The sequence below is a fragment of the Vombatus ursinus genome, unplaced genomic scaffold, assembly GCF_900497805.2.
Source record: "Vombatus ursinus unplaced genomic scaffold, bare-nosed wombat genome assembly UNPS02009062.1, whole genome shotgun sequence".
Classification (NCBI taxonomy): domain Eukaryota; kingdom Metazoa; phylum Chordata; class Mammalia; order Diprotodontia; family Vombatidae; genus Vombatus; species Vombatus ursinus.
In genome coordinates this window covers 15,315,409-15,335,991 of record NW_020948840.1, presented here as the reverse complement: position 1 = coordinate 15,335,991, position 20,583 = coordinate 15,315,409, and the positions used below count along the sequence as shown (strand labels likewise).

The 20,583-nt window shown below is 38.2% G+C and overlaps 1 protein-coding gene across 2 annotated transcripts in view; it reads left to right on the top strand.

The window, feature by feature from the left end:
• Positions 1-19,203, top strand: part of LCLAT1 (lysocardiolipin acyltransferase 1) — a 141,322-nt gene extending 122,119 nt beyond the window's left edge. For both annotated transcript variants that reach the window (XM_027850523.1, XM_027850524.1), the window contains exon 6: positions 14,808-19,203. In XM_027850523.1, coding sequence (XP_027706324.1) covers positions 14,808-15,304 — 497 coding nt within the window. In that variant the 3' untranslated portion in view covers positions 15,305-19,203. The remainder of the gene's footprint in view (positions 1-14,807) is intronic.
• Positions 19,204-20,583: the final 1,380 nt, after the last annotated feature.

The following is a 20,583-nucleotide window of genomic DNA, read 5'->3' as shown; positions in this document are numbered from 1 at the left end:
TTAGATGATGGGGGTAAAAAACAAAACAAAAACAATACTTGAACTGAAAAAGCTTACATGGAGGTTGGGGGCAAGGAAAGACAGGAAGAAAATACAACATGTAAAAACATGCATGAATGTATGAATTGATGAAAAAAGTTAATTCAGCAACTACCATGTCCCAAGCACTGGTGATACAGAGAAAGTTAGTCTGTGCTCTCAAGGAACTCCTGCTGTAATTGGGGGAGACAAAACATAAAAAAAAGGGTAGCAAGGCCCAGGGGTCCTCAGATTACATTTTGTGTGTGTGTGTGTATACATGTATACATACACACACACATGCACACATATGTTGGTGCTTGTTCCCTCATCAAACTGCCAGCTAAGGGAATTAAAAAGTCTTTTGGTAAGAGGTGGCATATGAGCTGATCTTTGAAAGAAGCTGTGGATTCTGAGAGTCCTGGATGAAGAAGGAGAGCATTGCTAGGTACAGGGGACAGTCTGGGCACTGGCCCAGAGGTGGGAAATAGAGTTCCAGTTCAGGGAATAGTGGTTGGGTGGCAAAATCAAGAATATGTGAAAGGGATATTTTATGACTGTTTGAGAAAATAAACCAGTGAGAACTAAAAGCTTCACTAATTTAAAACAGATCATGCCATATAATCTTATTTCTTTTTTTGACAGCAATAGTATGCTGATAGATGTGGGGAGATGCCATAAATATAATTTACCTACATTTGAACAAGTTTTTGACAAATTGTCTTAAGCTATTTTTATGAAAAAGATGGAATGATGTAGGCTAGATGGTGGTTCGATAAGGGATTTTCAGGGATGAATGGCTTGACCCAAGAGTAGTCATTAACTATCAGATGTTAACTAGGAAGGTCTGTCATAGAGTACCTTAGGGATCTGTTCTTGGCCAAAGAGGAACTTTTAAACTTTTATTTTTTTCCCCCAACTTTGAATGCTTCTTACTCTCAACATAAAATCTCTTCTCTTCATACTTAACTAAAAGAGATCATCACAAACACTTTTTTCCCACATTCTGTAGCTCAAATCCTTTTAAGATTATCTTTCATTCTCTCCTCTGCTCCTGTCTCAGAGGAAGAGGTGGTCTTCTTGCCTAGTCTGAGCCTTTTAGTTGTCATTAGTCCTATCTACTTTGTCCTCTCTGAGAGTTTCCCCTTTCTACCATCCCCTCTTTCCCTAATTTTTAGCTTCTTCTTAGTGACTGGTTCCTTCCCTTATGACTGCAAACATGTCCAGCTCTCTCCATCTTTAATGAAATTTCATTTGATCCTCCTACCCCTTTAAGTTATTGTTTTATCTCTCCTCTTTCACATTTAAATTCCTTTAAAAAAAAGTTTCATGTTACTTGTTTGCTTCCATTTCTTTACTTCACATTTGCTTATCAGCATTTTTTGGTATGTCATCTGACCCTGTCACTCAACTGAAATGACTTTCCCCAAGGTCACCAGGGTTCTCTTAAGTTCAGTGGCCTTTTTCTGCACTTTTTTACACTATCAACCTGAGCTTCCAAATAGTTTTCCTTCCTAGCATTTTCATAACTGTTCTGTTGTGGTTCTTTTCCTAAATATTGGAAAAATCCTTCCTAGAATTTGCAATTAGATTTGCAAGGTCATCACCATCTGTGTGCCACTCCTTATATATGGATATAATAATAATAAAATAACATTTATATAGCACTTACTAACTGCCCAGCATTGTGCCAAACACTTTACAAATATCTCATTTGATTTTACAACAACTTTGGGAGGTAGGTGCTATTATTATTATTATTATTATTCCCATTTTATAGATGTGGAAACTGACGCAGAGGTTAAGTAAGTTGCCGAGGGTCACATAGTAAATATCTAGTATATATGTGAGGCCAGATTTGAGTTCAAGTCTTCCTGACTCCAACCTGGCACTCTATCTACTGTAACACCTAGCTGTCCCTAGTAATCTGTCCTGGGCCCTCTCTTTTCCTCTTTTCTGTACTTTGTCTTATCAGCTCCCATGGCTTCTACTATCACTGCTTTGCAGATGGCTCCCCAAATTACTTATCTTGTCCTTATCTCCACCTAGATGTCCTATAAGAATTTCAAAACATGTCCAAAACAAATTCATTATCTTTCCCCCTAAAAGCAATCGATCAATATGTATTAAGCACCTACCATGTGCCAAGCACTGAGGGTGCAAAGAAGGGCAAAAGACAGTGTCTCCTTTCAAGGAGCTTACAGGCTAATAGATCTCTCTGTTGAAGGCACCACCATCCTGCTCATCTTTGAGATTCACAACCTTGGAGTCATCCATGACTCATCACTCTTTCTTTGGCCTTCTCAGCTGCCAAGTCTTACCAATTCTGCCTCCACAACATCTCCCGTCTCTCCCTTTCTCTCTACTTGTGCCACATCCACTCTAGTTTAGCCCTCACCTCTTGCCTGTTCTTTTTGAAACAGCCTCCTAATTGGTATCCCTGCCTCCAGTCTCTCTCTTCTCCAATCCATTTTCTACACAGTTGCCAAACTGATATTCCCATAGTGCTTATCTGACCATGTCACTCATCTGTTCAAGAATCTTCATTGATTCCCTCTTGTCTCAATAATCCAGTACAAACTCTTCTCTTTGACTTTTAAAGCCCTTCACAACCCTAAGATGAATATATGTCACTCCCTCCTCAAACACTCAAGAGTTATTTTAAGGGCTGTAATGTGGGACTGGGAGTAAATGTGTTTTGCCTGGTCCTTGACAGAACTTGGAATAATAGATAGAATTTGCAAGGGTAAAAATTTAGACTTGATGGGCAAAGGAAAACTGAGTAACCATTCAAACTGTGCAAAAGTGGAACAGACTGTTGTTTTTGAAGAAGACCAGTGACATCACGGGTGATGTCTTGACTCATGCATGAATTAGATTTAAGTGAGGCAGAATTGGACAAAGTTGTCAGCTCTGTGCATTCCACAACTCCTGCTTCAGTTCCTTCCATGGCCGTTGGAACAAATTGTTCTCATCTGTCCGTTCCAGCAGGAGAAGTCTTCACATGCTTGGGGTAGACATCCCCCTAATTTACCAATGGGTTTGAGGCCTGCCATCTACCCTCAACCAGGTTGAGCCCATCTGCCGAAATGGTTTACCAGAGTGTGGCAGCTGCACATGCTTCAGCTTCTTGGAGCCACAGGTGAGAATTGAGTGACAAATGGACACTAAAGGTATCCTGAAAAGTTTTGGCAGTTTCTCACAGCGGAGATACTAGTCCTCCTTGACCCCCCATACACCTCCATAGATATAGAGGCATAACAGATAGTACTTGCAAAGTTGAAAACTTAGATTTAATGGGTAAGGGAAAACTTGGTAACCATTCAGCCTATGCAAAAGCGGAACAGATTACCTTGGAAGGTAGAGTCGTCCCTCTCACTGTAGATCTTCCAACAAAGCCTGGATGATCATTTGTTGTAAATGTTATATGGGGATTAGATGGGCCTGTGAGGTCCATTCCAACTTAATTCTGTGATTGCTGTGCCAGTGAGACAGTATGTTCTAGTCATGTTTAATTACATTCATATAGCCTTTGTCACCCACCCACCTGTATACTAATATGAACAATTTCATGCACAGATGAATAAAAAGAAGACAAAATAAAGGACAGAAAAATGTAGGGCAAAATATCTGAAATGACTGCTCAGAAGACAAAGAAGAAAAAATAGAAAAGGAGAGGAGTGCTAACATCAGAAAGAATGCATGGTTAAACAAAAATAAAGAAGATGGTGAGAAGAAAAATAAGGCCAAGAGGAAAGAAAGAATCCTATTAAAGTCATTCACATATGTACTTACCACATGTACCTTTCAAAGAAATGGGGCAGGGGAGAAAGAAAAAGAAGATAGAAGTATTAACTAATATGAGAGGACAGGTAAAGGAGTAGGTTCTGTTAGTGGTATTGTGCAGGAAGTAAGAAAAGATTTGCATTTATATCCCTATAGAGCTCAAATTCTCTGAATATTATTCTAAATTAACTGATTGCTTCAAACAGTAATACATTTTTAGTCAATAACTTGCATTATTTTAATAACTTCATTGAACTAGTGAGAATTAAAATATACTTTAAAACTTAATACTACAGATGGTATGTTCAATTCCTAGTAGATGATGTAAGTCAGAATAAATTTGTTGTTTGTGGCGGTGACCTGTCAACATTCATATGATATTCAACAGAATGACGAGAAATTGGTTTAATGTCACATTCCAAATAATAAATACTTGCATTTGTGAGAATATGTAGATGTAGAAATTTATTTCTAATTTTTTTGTTGCCAAAAACTTTCTACCAGACCTTGGTACACACAAGTAGACAAATCATATTAAATTTAAACAACCTAAACTTGAGGAGACATCTTAATCAGAAAGGGATTTAATGAAAAGCATTAGCATAGATGAATCCTCTAATTATTAGAGGCTAATATTTATTTACCAAGAAGAATTTGTTTCAGGATTAGTCAGGGGCCTGGAGGAATATAGAGATATCAATTCAATAATGGAATCCCTAAATAAATGATAATAAAATTCTAATTATAATGTATTTCTTTATAGGGCACATGATTTTATTTACCATAGTTTGTTTTCACTGGACCTGTTAAGAACACCTAAACAGAATGCAACCATGGAAAGGATTAAAAAAAAAAAAAAAGAAAGGATCCAGAAACTAAAACTTTTATACGAAAATAGCAGTGAGCCATCTAAAGACTTTCCTGAAATTAATGTTCCAAAGTCTATAAACACACTCAGTTAAGTAGATAGTTATTTTCTATCAATGTGAAAACTGAATGGCTTGTCTGAGTTATTTCTAGTAGTGAGGAATAAACAGATGGGAAGCCTAAGCGCTGTGCTAGTACCCAGAAAACATCAAAAGACTTAGAGGAAATCCTTGAATGCATTGGGTAAGATTTTCCGTGCAGGGTGTCCAGGAGGACATGGACTAGATTTGCAAAAGAGGGAGTGTGAATCAGTTTTTATCTGAACTTTTAGAGGAAGTACCCACATCCAAGATCCCACAGATTGCTTGAAGACTAAATCGTATTAAAAGGGACTGGCCTGTATCTCCAATTCCTTTATTATAATCCCAGCAATATGGTATATTGAAAAGAGCATTGACTCTGAATTCAGAAGACCTAGATTCACATTCCATCTCTGCTGCTTGCTACCTGTATGACCTTGGGCCTCACTTTTCTTATTTGAAAAATGAGGGGGACTAAACTAGGTGACCTCTGAGGTCCCTCCTAAACCTCGATCCCTCCATTACCCAGTAAACTACACAGACTTTAAATAAGTTAATCACTTGATGAGCGGAGATGGTGTCGCACACGTAACCAAGTGATGTGTTATTCCTGAACATGTTATCATTGTGACTCCATAAATCCATCTTCCCACTTTCTTAACTCTAAATGTCCAGATAAGGCTTATAATCTTTATTCAAAATGTTAGGGTCATTAGGGTTGCTTGAAGTAAATTTTCTTGTGACAACAAATTTTAGTGTGCTTCTCAAGTGCTAAGGCAGAGTTCTCACTAGTGTTTTCTAAATGGTTTATTGTGCTTATTCTGACTAGCATGAGTTTAAAATGCCCTTACATTCATGCTACTTTCAATTGTGCATAGGCTAATAGACTAATTGAGCTAGATGAGTTCTTAGAGGTACTTTAGTTCAAACCCCACATTTTACAAGTGAAGAAGCTGAAACCCAGAGAAGGGAAATGACCTATTTAAGTTCAGACAGGAAGTAAGTAAAAAAGTTGAGATTTGTAAAGTACTGGAAGGAAGAAAAAAAGCACAAGGCCCAGGCTTTTGAATTTAAAATATGGTTGGGAAGATAAGACATTAAGACATGAAATGATTAAAAAAATGAATTAAATACAAACTAAATATAACTAAGATACTTCAAGGTAGTATATATTTGAGTTCAGGTAAGTGAATGCTTAGACTTTTGAGAAAGATATTACAGGTATTATTAGCTTCATTTCACAGACAAAGAAATATACGCTCATCAAGTGTAAGTTTATCGATGGCCGAATAGCAATTTGAGCCCAGGTCTTTCTGACTCCAAGTCACTCTATCCACTATACCACAGAATCTGAGAGAGCAAGGAAGAGGCTGAGAAAGAGTTCAGTCATGAGAGAATGAACTGATGGAGGTGGGAATAATGGGAGTCCCATTACTCTTTCCTTAGTCATCATTTTAATTTTCTGTTTACCACTTATGTACTGGTTTAATTCTTCCTGGAAATTATTCTACAAGTCAGGTGAATACCAATAAATGGTTCTTGATATGTTGCTTTGCCAACCAGTGTGCTTTCACACATATGGTTAACTGAATATAGAAGATTACATACCTAATCAATCTTATTTTTCCATTAAAAATCCATTACTTTGGATTTTCAACAATCTTGGTTCTTTAGATTGTGATTTTCCATATTGAGAGCCATATACAGCATCACAAGAAGTAATTTGGTGTTAAAATGACTTTCCCTATAGAATGAATCCTACTTATCCTTTTTTTGAAATATACTCTCTCAAAATCCAGGGTTGTATATAAGATTACCTGGTTTTCCTGCCCTCCTTTGTCACAAAGTCTAAGGCAGTGGTTATTTCCCCATCAGGTTGCCATCTTTCATAATCAGAATCACAGACTCTCAGTGTTGTTAGACACCCAAGGGGCCATCTAATCCAGTCCATACCTGAGCAAGAATATACATTTGGCAAGTGGTCATCTAGGCATTGCTTGAAGATCTCCAGTGAGAGACTCTGGGACTTTCCAGTGTAGTTCATTTTACTTTAAGATAGATAACATATTAGGAAATGTTTCCTTACCTCAAATCTACGTCTGTCTCTCTGCAACTTTTACCCATTCTTACTGGTTTTGCCCCTGGTAGAATTAGTAGAAATGCCAAGTAGACTATATCCATAGCGTTCCCCTGATCTGTTAGACAGTAACCCTAGTAGAAAAGGTAAGAAAGGAAATAAGGTTAATCTTGTTTAACCTATTCTTGATGAAACTGTACCAGCTCTTTGTGATCACAATTTCCTTTTCTTAATGTTCAGTAAGCATCTTTCTAATAATATTTTCTGGATTTTTTCCAGGAGTTAAAACTTTTTCTGACTTGTGTTTTGTAGACTAAATCCTCTTTCCTTTTTTGGAAATTGTTTTCCTCAGCAGAGAAAGCAGAAGGAACATGTGTTAAGCAGCTCTCGTTCTCTCTGCCTTTCCATTATTATTCCTTATTTCTTGTCCCATCCACTTTAAACTATAGTTCTCTCCTGACTTTGAGCCTCCTCTTTCCCCCATGTAGCTTGCTGGTCTCATCTTTATTGTAAACTTTTAAGTATTCTTGTCACTTGGATTACCAGGATATGCCAGATGTAAAATCTAGCTCCCGTCTAACTTCCTTGATTTATTTCACATTGCTCCTCTCCATACACTGTTATGTTCCATTACCTACCAATTTTCCCATCTCTGCTGTGTCTTTTTAAAATTCTTTGTATGTTGATGAGTTCTCTTTGTATCCATAACAGTCTCTTTAGACTCATCCCCCCATTCCTCATCTGATTTTTTCATTTGTATCTTCAGAATTTCATTCTTGAGAGCTTTTCATCTCTCTTAGACTGATTTACTGTATAGAATTAGTTCACAGATCTTATCCTATCTCTAAACCTTTTGAAATCTGTCCTCAAAACTAGATGCATATTAGACGATACCCATTTTTTTTTTCTATCACAAATTCTAAGATGTAGTGGTCCCCTTGACCTGCTCTGTTCTTTACATTTCCATATCACGGGTTACCAGTTCCTCATTTTTGGGGAGAATCAGAACCAGAATAAAATTTGCCTCTTTGTTTTCTTCACCTTTGAAGGATGAACTTATTATTAAGACATTCAAAATTTTACTAATCCTTCTGCTTTAATTAGAGAGGACTTATGTAGATGTGTCCAGTCATCATTTCTCTGTTCCAAGCTTGTGATCTGGACTCACTATTTCCTTGTTCTTTTCAGCTGATCTATAGGATATTCAGATGATAGTGTTGCTTCTGTTTCTGCCTCTGTTTATCTTCACCTAAAATATAATCCACCAATCTTTTCTCTCTCTGGTACCTGTATTTTCAAACAAATTTATCTTCTTAACATACAATAATACTCTTGCCTTCCCCCATTTTTTTTAAACCTGTCCTGTTTCTTTGGAATAATATACATTCCCCAAACCGTGCAATTATAGCTTTCATCTCATCAAATGTTATTGCTTCTTGACAAGTCAGGTTTGCTTTTTTACATTAGGAGTTTCTACTTTCTTTATTCCCATATTTTGTGGATTTCTGCATAGATATTCAAGATCATAGGTTTTATTGCTTACTCATTTTGGGGGTTTTGTCTCCTGTGAATTTTTGTGTATTTCTACTATGATCTTTTCTATATTTTAGCTATTGTAGATGGTAGGTAGCTTAGTGACTATACATAAGCCATTTTCTCCTTCCTTCATTCTTTCCTTTTCAGTTTGAAGTCCTCTAATTATGTTTTCAAGACTCTGGGCAAATTCATTCTTACCAGCCTTTGTTGGGCTGCTGCCAAGGATAGAGCATACGTATTCCTTAATTGCATACCATGGTCCAGAAATCCAAATCCCAATTTTAGATCCATCATTGTCAGCAGCTATTTACTTCCCAAATTTGCCTTTCTCTTCTGAAACCCTTACCTTCAGGCAGCATAACTCAGTGTTACCATGTGATTTTGAAAAAAAAAAATCTTTAGCCGGATTCATAACTTGGAAAAAGGAGCCAGCAAGAGTTGCCTTTCTTATCAAAAGGATATTCCACAGTTCTATGAAGCAAAATGTTATGAGACAAATCAACAAGCATTTATGAAATGCTTCTGGTGTATTCCAGGCACATTAAATTAGAGAAGAAACCATACACATTGGTGCTAACATATGAAAAACTAAGTGAAGGGATTAGGGATTGGGAAAGGCTTCCCAGAGGATCTGAATTGGAGTTTGGAAGAAGTGAAGGATTCTAAAAAATTTGAAGAGGAATTCTGTGCATTCCAGGCATGTTGAACAGCCCGTGAAAAAATACAATGCCAAATTCAGGGAACAGCATGTAGACCAGTTTAATTAGAACATCACAGTGTATGGAGAGGAACAAAGTGAAATAAAGCAGGGAAGATAGATGGGAGCCAGCCTATGGAGGGCTGTAAACAACAAGCCGAGTAATTTGTATATCATGCTAGAGATGGTGTGGAATGAAGAGCAGTCCGGAGCAGGGGAGTGACAGGGCTGAGCCTTGGTAGAGGATGGTTTTGACAGCTGGCTGGAAGGTGGATTGGAAAGGATTGAGCCTGGGGATGGGAACATCCATTAGGAAGCTCTTGCGGTAGCCCATGGTAGAGGGGAGGATGATCTGAGTTAAGATGTTGTCATCTGTGAGAATAAAAGGAAGGGGACAGATATGAAAGATGCTTCAGAGCCAGAGTTGGCAAAGCTTTGGAAGTGATAGCACATGTATTAAGACCCTACTTTGAGCAAGGAGCTGTTAAACCCTGGGAATAGAAAGACAAAAAAATAAAAAGAATTCCTCAGGAAGTGTTCTTATTCCAGGAGGAAACAGCATGTAGAGTTTTAACCTAGGTGGGGGATGGGGTTGGTCAGGGCAGAGAAAGGCAGAGATGAGGAAAAGCCTCATGTAGGAGGTGGCACCTGAGCTGTGTCTTGAATAAAGCTAGGAGTTCCAAGTGGACGAGATGGGACCACCTGTGCAAAGGCCCTGAGGTAGGAGGTGAATCACCATGTACAGGAAGCAGCCAAAAGGCCAGTTTGACTGAAATAGAGATGTGTGAAATAACAGTGGAAAGGGAGTTATGAGCCAGATTATAGCTGGTCTTTAAACACCAGGCTGAAGACTTTGTATTTTCTAGAGCAGGACCACACAACCTGCGGCCCACAGGCTGCTTATGGCCCTCCCCAGCCACTTGCAGCTCACCAACGATTTCGGGGGGCCTGTGAAAAATGTGGAGGAAAACATCCTTTGTATGTAAAGGAAATCCTTTGGCGAGCCGCAGGTTGTGCAGATCTGTTCTAGAGGCATTTTTTTAGATATGTGTTTTCTATATACTTTATATATATTTGTTGTCTCCCCCAACTAGACTTTAAATACCTTGAGGTCAGGGACTATTTTTGCTTTTACTTTTGTATCCCCAACATCTAGTACAATCTCTGATACATGGTGGGCACTTAATACATTTTGTTTGTTGATTGATTGAAATAGCCTTCATGTTAGCAGGAGCCATCACATAGCCTGAACGATCACCTAAAGGCATACCCTTGCATTTCCCTGTAATTACCCAGAATGAATGGTATTCACAGGTCTTGAAAACACTTGTGCTTTAGTGATACCAAATTCAAAAACAGTTTTGAGACAAAGCATGAACCATTAAGGTGAATTAGAGGAAATCCTCCCCCCAGAATCCATGTAAGTAAATGAAACCTCGCTTCTATATCTAGTTGGCTTGAGCCCAAGCCACATCTCCTTTACACTTCCCGTGAGAACACGAGGGCCTGGCTAGCACTGCCCTCCTGCCAACTGTTCAGCCCCTGCATGCATGCCTCTCCTTTTGCGAATAACAGCTCAATTAACATTGCCTTGCTGCAGGGAAGGACAGATGGATCCTGGACTGTCCTATGGCTCTACTCAGAATTCCTGTGATGCAGAGTAGTAAACTGTCTAGGCAGAAATTCCATTCTTTTGCTACCACTCCCCATTCTCTACTTTATCCAAGTCAGTAGGCCTCTATCCAACTCTGCCTATCCTTTTCATTGTGTCCTATTGAACCTTTTTTTTTTTAATTGCCCTTCATTTTAGAAGGAATCTTTTCTTTTCCCATTTCCTTTCATTCATTGTAACCTGGCTGTCTCCTAATTGGCATTGCATCCCTGGCCACTCCCTCCAATGCTGTTTGTACCTTCTCTTATGGTCCTCTAACATGCTGAGTTAGTGATGGGGGTAGGGTGGGGCAGGGAATAGGGATGATACTCATTACTCCTCACTTCAACTACCAAGACCATCCCCTAAAGTTTTCACTCATCAGACTCTCATTTGAGGTTCATCTACCCCAATTCATCACCCTTTCCAAATCCTGGTGACAAGTATCTACCAGCTCCCAAATTATTCTCCCTTTTTTCCCAAGGAGGGGATTCTCAGAGAGCCATCACTATTCTGACCTTATTTTCCTCTCTTCATAATCTCTTACTAAATCTTTAGTTAACCAGTTCAGTTTGACACTATGCTACACTACTGATAATTCCTTATCCCCTGTGTCCCACTGATACTCATGTTTTGCCAAGCCTCACCCCTAGATTGCGTTCTCTGTCTGTATTCTCTACTCCGGTTCACAGGCACTGAGTACAAATGGAAGAAGTTAAATGACCGTAATAACTGGGTCCATGAAAAACGTTTGTTATCCGATCTCGGCTACAGTCTCACTGCCACATGCCATTCCTTTTACTGTGATTGGCTGTCTCAGTTCCCACGGAAGCTATTCCAAACATTGGCCTTTCTTCTCAAACTATCACTTCCTCCCAACTTCAGCCAAGTACCTTTCCTCATACTTCACTAAAAAAAAATTGAGGTCATCTTGGCTCATGCTTCTTTCTCAATTCCACACCTCACATCGCCTCAGCATCATCCCCTATTCTCTAGTTTTTATTACTGTGGTCTCTGAAGAGATAGGTCTCTTTGCCAAGGTCAAACCTTGTGCTTGTGCCCTTGATCCCATCTCCTCCTGTGAAATCTCCTGGCCCCTTGTCATTTTATCACTCATATATTACCCAATTCCAACCCTGGAGTACTCCCACCATCTATCTCTTTCCTCCCCTCCTACTTGGTTAGTTGTTGTCCTTCATGCTTGAAGAGGACCAAAATGACATCACTGTGTTGGGGTTAAGGTGCAGTGTGTCCAGCTGTGGTTGATCAGACCATTACGAACTCTGAAGGCTCCACCACAATTTGGGTACAAATAGTCCATATGAACATTTGGAGTGGAGATTTACACATCTCTAAATTTACACATCTTGTGTTTCTTTTGAGTTTCTGCAATTTGCTTTACTCATAGAGCACAGTGCCTTCTTTGATGCAGGCACACCATGCTGGGTGGTCCTATGCCAGTGTCTCCCATATCTCACAATAAATTCCAAAGTTCTTTAGAGAGACCTTGAGAATGTTCTTGTATCACTTCTGACTGCTGTGTAAGCTCTTGCCTTGTTTGAGTTCTCTGTAGAAGAGTCTTTTAGGCAACATGGCCAGACCATCAGAGTTGTACTCTTTGCAGTAGAGTTTAAATGCTTGGCAGTTCAGCCCAAGAAAGGACTTCAGCATCCAGTACTTTATCTTGCCAGGTGATCTTCAGAACCTTCCTAAGACATTCAGATGGAAGCAGTTTAGTTTCTTGGCATGGCACTGGTATTTACATTTCACAGGCATACAACAGTGAGGTCAGCAGAATGGCTTCTACTAATGAATGGCACTGGAGAATTGTGCTAAGTTAATGATCCAGTCCACTGCCAGTTTATGTTTTCTAATTTTGGCTGGGCCTCCACTTCATTAAAGCAGTCTTATTATTTCTCCCTAATCTCTATCACGTTTCCCTCAATAGCTGTTCCAAACCTTATCTTCTTTGCTCAAATTTATCATGCCCCATACTCCCTCCCTCTACACTCACACAGCAGAGTACCTCACCTCATATTTTACTGAGAAAACAAAGGTCATTTGCCTTTAGCTCCCTCCTCTCTCCTACAATAAATACATCTAAGAACTCTTTAATATTATTCTTCATTCTTTTGTCTTCAATTCATCTTTGATTAGGAGGTGGACCTTCTTGCCAAGATCAGCTCCTAGTCAGTCATAGTCAGTCATAGATTTACAGTTAGGTCCTATCTAAATTTAACTCCTTATTTTATAGATAAGGAAATTGAGGCTGAAAAAGCTTAAATGACTTGCCCAGGGTCACACAGCTAGCAATTGAGGCAGAATTTGAATCCATATTCTCCTGATGCCAATTACAGCTTTCTATCTATTATACAATAATACCTTTGATCTCACATCCTCCGTCTCTTCCAGCCGATTGACCCCAGAAACATCCCTTTATTTTCCCTAATCTTTGGTATACTTAGATATACTAGTTCCTTTTCTTCTTCCTACAAACATGATCAAGTTTCCCCTAATCCTTGAAAAGCCCTGACTTGATATTACCATCACATCAAACTATTATATTATTCCATTTTACAACTAGTTTGGGGTGGGGGAGAATTGTGCTTCTACTTTTTCTCTTATTCACTCTTTAATCCCTTGATATTTGACTTCCAGCCTCATCACTCAGCCAAAGCTGTGGAACGAAACCAATTTCTCCAAAGTTACCCTTGATAAATTGCCAAATCTGATAGTTTTTTCTCATTCCTCATGCTTCTTGACCTCCCTACAGATCTGAAACTCTTGAGCACACCCTCTCTTGGTTTTCTGCCTTGGTTTCCATGACATTGCTGTCTCATGATTCTTCTTCTTACCTGTTGGCCCCCATTCTAGTCTCCTTTGCAGTATCATCATCCACATAATACCTCATAAATCCTTATTTCAAATCCTATTGCTTTTTGCTCCTTTGCTTTATTTATAAACTGTATCAACCAAACTTACCTTTCTGGTAAGGGAGAGTGGCCTTTGGTGAGTTGAAGTACGTGATTATTGTCTTCATGATACACCCAGAAGTCTGACAAGAGGCCTGTATGAGGTTTTGGTGCACCACAAAAGAGTCCTGGTATTACAGTCCTAGCTTGAATTCGTGGCTGTTTATAAGTCATACTATCTTTCTTGTCTATAAAACAGAAAGTTGGACTGAATGCCTTCCTGTTCCCTTTGGGCTCTAAATCTATAAAGTTTTCATATATAACTATATTTTAGTATTCTAGAAAGAAGATTTTTTTACATTGGATTTTACTAATTTCTTCGTCATCAATCTTCTGCTAAAGTTTTACTCCAGGACTTCATGGTAGCCTGGAAGTGAGTTTTGGAAAGCTGTACTAGCAGAGTTCAAGTTCTGGCAAGGTTGTACCATGATTTCTTTGCTTTGATCTATATCAGATATGGGAATATCTAATGAAATCATAGAGTCTTTAAAAAATTTACCAGCAGTAACATTCACGTCCTTGGAATTATATTCCAGTTCTGCCAAACATAATGTTGATAGAGATGGCTATGGCTAGCTTTGCTCAGCATCTTAAGGACATTTTATCTAAAGCATTAAAATAACTTGTTATAAAGTTTTTATGTGTTTATAATAATTATGTTGAGCTTAATTATGTTTTTTATTCCTGGCAGTTGGCATAATATTATTTAGTTAAAGGGAAGTGAGTAAGGATTTTGAGAGATTGTGTACCCCAAGAGTAAATCAGCCACCTTTTGGAAGAAGGAATAGTTATGTGTTCTTGTGTTTTTTGATGTCTGATTCTAATTTTGTTATCCTTTTTACCATTTTGTTTTAGGATTCTGGGTTGCTATTTCCATAGTTCAGTTTCATTTTTATCCCACTCCCCCCACCCCAATTTGTATGATTATCAGTAAGAAAAAAAAAACTGAAAATGATTAGTAAATATTGATCGAACAGCCAAGGACTATTATTATTTATTGCCTGTATTTCTTCTTTGTTAATTTTGTCAGTTTTCTTATGTTTTCAGGTGGCCATGCAGTTTAATGAACATCAATAGAAAAGCTGGCTATTCCTTTATCTTTGCTTATTTTCTTCCAACCTAGGTAATAACCTTGACGCCATCCATGACATCACTGTGGCATACCCTCACAACATTCCTCAGACAGAGAAACACCTCTTAAGTGGAAACTTCCCCAAGGAGATCCACTTTCACATCAGTAGATATCCACTGGAAACCCTTCCAGACTCCAAGGAGGAGCTTCAAGTCTGGTGCCACAAGCGATGGCAAGAGAAAGAAGAACGGCTCCGGGCGTTCTATGAGGGGTCGAAGAGCTTTGAATTCACAGGGAAGAGTGTGATCCCGCCTTGCAAGTCAGAGTTCAGGGTGCTGGTGATCAAGTGGGCATCTATGCTCTACTGGACCTCGTTCACCTCTGCTATGGTTATTCTCATATACTTCTACAGTGTCGTGCGGTGGTATTCTTTTATCACAATTGTCTTCTTTGTGCTGCAAGAGAAAATATTTGGCGGACTTGAAGTCATTGAGCTTGTATGTTACCGGTTCTTATGGAAACGACTAAGTGGCAAGAAAAAAGATTGAGAATATAGGATTCACGGGCCAGAAATCTGAGGGATTTTTTTAAAAAATGTTCTACATACAGCCTTTGTAAACTGAAAAGATTTTTTTGCATGAAAATTTCAAATCTTTCTTACTACCATCGTTCTTTGTTAAAGACATTTTGCACACTTGATTTTGTGAAAAGGAAAAAAAAAACAGATGTTGCTCTATATAGAAATTGTTTTTAATCTCAGAATGTAATTTTAATATCTTTTCAGCAAGGAGATGCAGTAGTGAAATAATTCTTGCTGGATTATTAAACAATCATTAGGCTGTTAATAGGCAAGGTACATAATGGATTTGTAAACTCCAGTCCTGTCATCTAGCCAAACTGTGTAGCCAAAGGAGATAGATCTATGACTTGTAATCTCTAGCACAAATCACGTCTCTTCACTGAAGAGTGAAGGCAGGTTACCTCATTCATGTGAGTTGTCTCTTTCTTACCTTTTCCTCTACATTGCTTTGACCATCATTTTCCCAAAAGCCATGCTCAATCCAGATTTCTCTGAGCTCCTTGCTGAAACTTCCTGCCCCCCTTAGATTAGTCAAAAGATTTGACAACTGATCAACACAAAGAATGTGGTAATTTATAAGAGGCTAATATTTTTGATGAACTACAGAGTGAAAAACCATGTGTGCCCTTCTGCCCATGAAGGGAACCGGGGCTGCGAGTAAAACAGAGGCTTTACCAACTTCAAAACCTCAATATGAATTTTGTAATTAGAAATTTTGCTTCATTTTGTTGTTATTATTGTATGATCAGTGCCAGTTTTCCTTCATATATTGGTAATTGGTACCTTTTTGCCCCTAAGGGTGGCCTCTATGAAAAAAAAAAAAACATATACTGCTACCTTTTTCTTCCCCCCTCCCCCACCCCCCCCAAAAAAATAAAAGCAGAGTACAATCTGAAATTAACAAACTATGGATTCTCAAGTGTTTCTGAAAGCCTACAGAAAAGGCAAGGCTGTGTTCCTGTCTTTGAATAAAAATCTTAGTTTAGCTCTTAAAAAAAAAAGCCTTAACAAAGGCAGTTATTAGTAATAGCCCAGATTACATGACAAGAGAATTTCCCATCATATCCCTGACAAGTGAAACTACTTTTTTGACCTAGTGCCATGGAACTCATTAGCAACACTGTTCCATAGCTTGACTTCTTTTTGTCTCAGGCCACCTCTTTCAATAGCAGCATTTAGACTTGCCCTTGACCAGTTTATTCAGCTAAATAAATGTTGCCACCAGTGGAAAGTCCAAGGAACCAACAACATAAACTTTCAGTCTCTTTATGAGGCAAGAAAAGCTCTGTACTTTCTTCCTTTATGAGCATCTGGCTCATCTTCCATAATATGGAGATGGTGGACACAGGAATGAAAATGTGAAGCAAGTAAAGTCATTGGCTGTTAGCAAATCCAATGGCTTTATTTAGCCTCCACAATCATTCACTGCATTGTGTACTTTGTTCACTGGAGTTTGTCTTTATCCTATAGAAAAGGGAAGGCTACGTTTCCTCTCCATGCATAAAAATCTGAGTTTAGCCCTTTAAAAAAAAAAAGTCTTAAAAGCAGTTATGAGTAATAGCCAAAATTAGAAACAAAAGAATTTCCCATCAAATCCCTAACAATTCAGACTATGCTTAGTTAAAACTTTTTGTGCTAGACAGTGGCTTCTACTCCAGGTTTTAACTTTGTTCTGCAATTAAAGGGGTAAACACATAGTAAGTATAGCTTACTGAGCAAATTCTTGCAGAAGTACCTGTCCTACTAGAAAGAACATTGATGGAAAATCATTTTTGTTAGAAAACAGCAACAGAAAAATCCACCCGAGTATATCAGCTGTGCCTTCTGTAGAAAAACTAGTCTATGTTGAACTATCTCCTCTCACCCTATGACAGCTGCTTTTAATTCCCTGCACAAAGCTACTAATTAGTTATTACACACATGTGCTGACAGCCATCTGTTTAACTTCATGGAGGTTTTTTTGTTTTTATTTTATTTTCAGGTTGAAGGGAAGTTTACCTTTTTTCCATTATAAAAGTGGTTTCTAATTTAGGGTTGTCTCAGACTTCCTTTGGCTGTATTTAGAAACTCAGAAAGAGTTTGACAGTTGGGATTGCTGTGTTGTAGGTGCAAAGGAAAAGGCTATACTTTCTGTCCTGAAGGTGTTTATAATATAGTCTTTGTAAGCTGAAATCATTGCTACTGTCCAAAGCTATGTAGCTCCCTGTCTGAGGAACATTTTCCATCTAATGTGATGCACTTTCAATTCTGAACCTTGCAAAGAAAAACACTTTTTTTCCACAGAAGATATTTTTAAAATAAACTATAAGCCTTTAAAAAAAAAGAATTAACAAAACCTAGAGTTCAGAATCAGAAGTTACCAACACCCACACGAGGGAGAAACCGTTTTTACAAGGCATTGGGGCGGGGTTGGTGGAGAGAAAATGAAATAAACAGTTTTTGCCTGGAAAAAACAGCATTCCAGTTCCCTTTTTGAACTGGAGAAAAGAAATTTTTTTTCTCTACATTTTTCATCTTTTAAAAACATTTTCATTTTAAATATATTTTTTGAAAATGTTAAAGCAATTAATACTTGTTTGTAATATCCCATTGCTTTTGGAATGACTCAGAAAAATTAATATGAAAATGGCAAAGATGCATCCTTATGCATACATATATCTTGAGACCTTCTGTCTTCCACAGTCCCCCACCTTGGTGCTCTAGAAACAGAGCAGCTTCTTTCTGGGCTGCATTACAGTTCAGAGGTCATATTCTCTTAATCTGTAAAAGGTACAGTTGACGGCCTCGGAAATTATTATAATTTAGTTGTCCAAATGTTCAACTTTAAAATTGCCATTCTGTGAAAATTTAAATACATAAAAGTCAGCGTGTTTTATCCAGGGCATGCATGGACCATGATTTCCTCCAAGACCCACAAGAAAAGTTACTAAGTAAGACTCCTTTTTCCAGACCTGAATGGATTATCAGCAAAAACACAAGACAGAATACCTCGTTAATTTGAATATTCATTGAAAGTACATGGTAAAGGATGAGCATTTGTGAACTGTAAGGGGGAGAGGGATGTGTAAGAAAGACCTCCTTTTAAAGGCTTCATATCAAATTTTATATGTTACTTTGTTAGTAAAATTTAGAATGCAAAAATAATACTCCACTTAGAATGCCTTACAGTTAGGTCGATTAGAAATCGGAGTTATTCTAAGCCTTACTGTGAAAGAAAGGGGTGTTCTGTGAGCTGATCGTTCATCAAAAATATATTGGAGATGTGACCTCCTGCTGTCTTTGCGCAGTCTCTAAGCTCTGGTCTCAACAGCCATGCCCTTGTGCACTTTACAGCAGGTTCCACTGGGGGAACTTGTTGGTGGATTGTTTACATTTCTTTGTATAAATGACATTCTTTTAGTGCCTTGGTTAAAGATCTGGTTTAGTTACAGGTATTTCTGTACTACGTCCCTTAGACAGAGGTTTCTTTTTATTAACTGATAGGGAAAAAAAAACAAACAACAAACCTGTTTAGGCTTGTGGTCTCTAAACACTTGTTACTGTTGTTGGTAAACATCATTTTGTGGCAACATTTGGGTGACAGCTTAAATCCATGGCATTTATTGACTTGTTTCTGTGATCAGTGATATAGGCTGCATAAACGAATTTGTCAATGACTGTGCGGCCTTTACTTTAAATTTCGTTTTCAGAAAGGATTCTTGTTTTGGACTGCTTGATCTTATAAGAGGATTGTATGAAAAATACCAAGATATGAAAACTCACAGAATGGCCTTAGTTTTCATCATCCATGAAATATGTTAAGATGTTTGTGAGTCATATATCAGTCATGTATCATACATCACAAAATAAAATGGAATACTTAAACAATGTTTGTGTGTGTCTGTGTTTCTGGTTTGTCCAGAGTGAAGTGAATTACATTCTGAAAGAGATAATTTTGTTTTCCATCATCTAGCCTGAAGTACCTCTTTTTAAGAAAATAATATTACTGTTAAGCCTCTCAAGTTTCTCAGTACAGTTACTGAGCAGATTTTATTTTTTAAATTTTCTCATGACATCTTTATTCTTTTTAGCAGCGTAACTACATAAAATTCATCATACCCTCAAGCATTTATCTTTGTTTACATCTTGTCAAAATAATTTCATTTTCAATCAACTTATAAACATTTTATGAGATCTTTCATGAATTTGCTCCCAATAAGGATAATAACTAATATTTAAATAAGCGCTTTAAAGTTTGCAAGGCACACTACATTAACTCATTTGAGCCTTACGGGCATCCTGTACTACAGAGATTTTGTCCCACCCAGTTTTACTTTGATATATGCCAACTAGTTTTTAAAGGTGTATATGTTATCGAGCGAATTGACTTGGGTTCAAATCCTGGCTCTCTCACCCATTCACCATTTTATTTATATTGTTTCATTTTTATTTTCCTCAGTTGCTACATCTGGAAAATTAGAATATTGTTTAGTTGCGTCCGACTCTTCGTGACCCTATTTGGGGTTTTCTTGGCAAAGATACTGGAGTGGTTTGCCATTTCCTTCTGCAGCTCATTTTACAGATGAGGAAACTGAGGCAAACAGGGTTAAGTGACTTGCCCAGGGTCACATAGCTACTAAGTGTCTAAGGCCAGTTTTGAATTCAGGAAGCTGAGTCTTCCTGACTCCGGGCCTGGTACTCTGTCCATTTCCCCACTTATCTGCCTCTGTGAGAATATTAGCACCTGCCTTTACTCACCTAATAGCACTAGTCTGGAGGATAGGCATTGTCATTGAGGGAGAGAAGAGAATACTGAGGAAGATTTTGATGCAAATGTAGGAGGTGGATGGGTGGAGGAGGAGGAGAGGAATAAATAACGTAAATGGTGTGAGGCTGTGCACAAGCTGAAGGACAGTGGAAGAAGCAAGTGTAGCTGCTAGGAAGGAAAACAGAAATGTTCACTTACTTGGGGAGGGGGAAGAAAAAAGAAATAGATTTTTTAAAGGGGGAAACTATAGGAGAGTTGGGGGTGGATGGGGAAGAAAAATCCAGATAATTGTCAGTCCTCTGTTTCTCTTTCCCCATGCAAGGGAATGAGTTCAGACGCCAAACTGACAAAGAAATCCATGTTACAATGGAAATGGACATAGTCCTGGTGTCATCACGGTAAAGCAAGTCATCAGCGTCCTACCCAAGGGATGTGCACAAACTGTGCAGAAATGGAGAGATAAGGAATTTTAGCTCAGAGGAAACATTCAAAGAATGTGA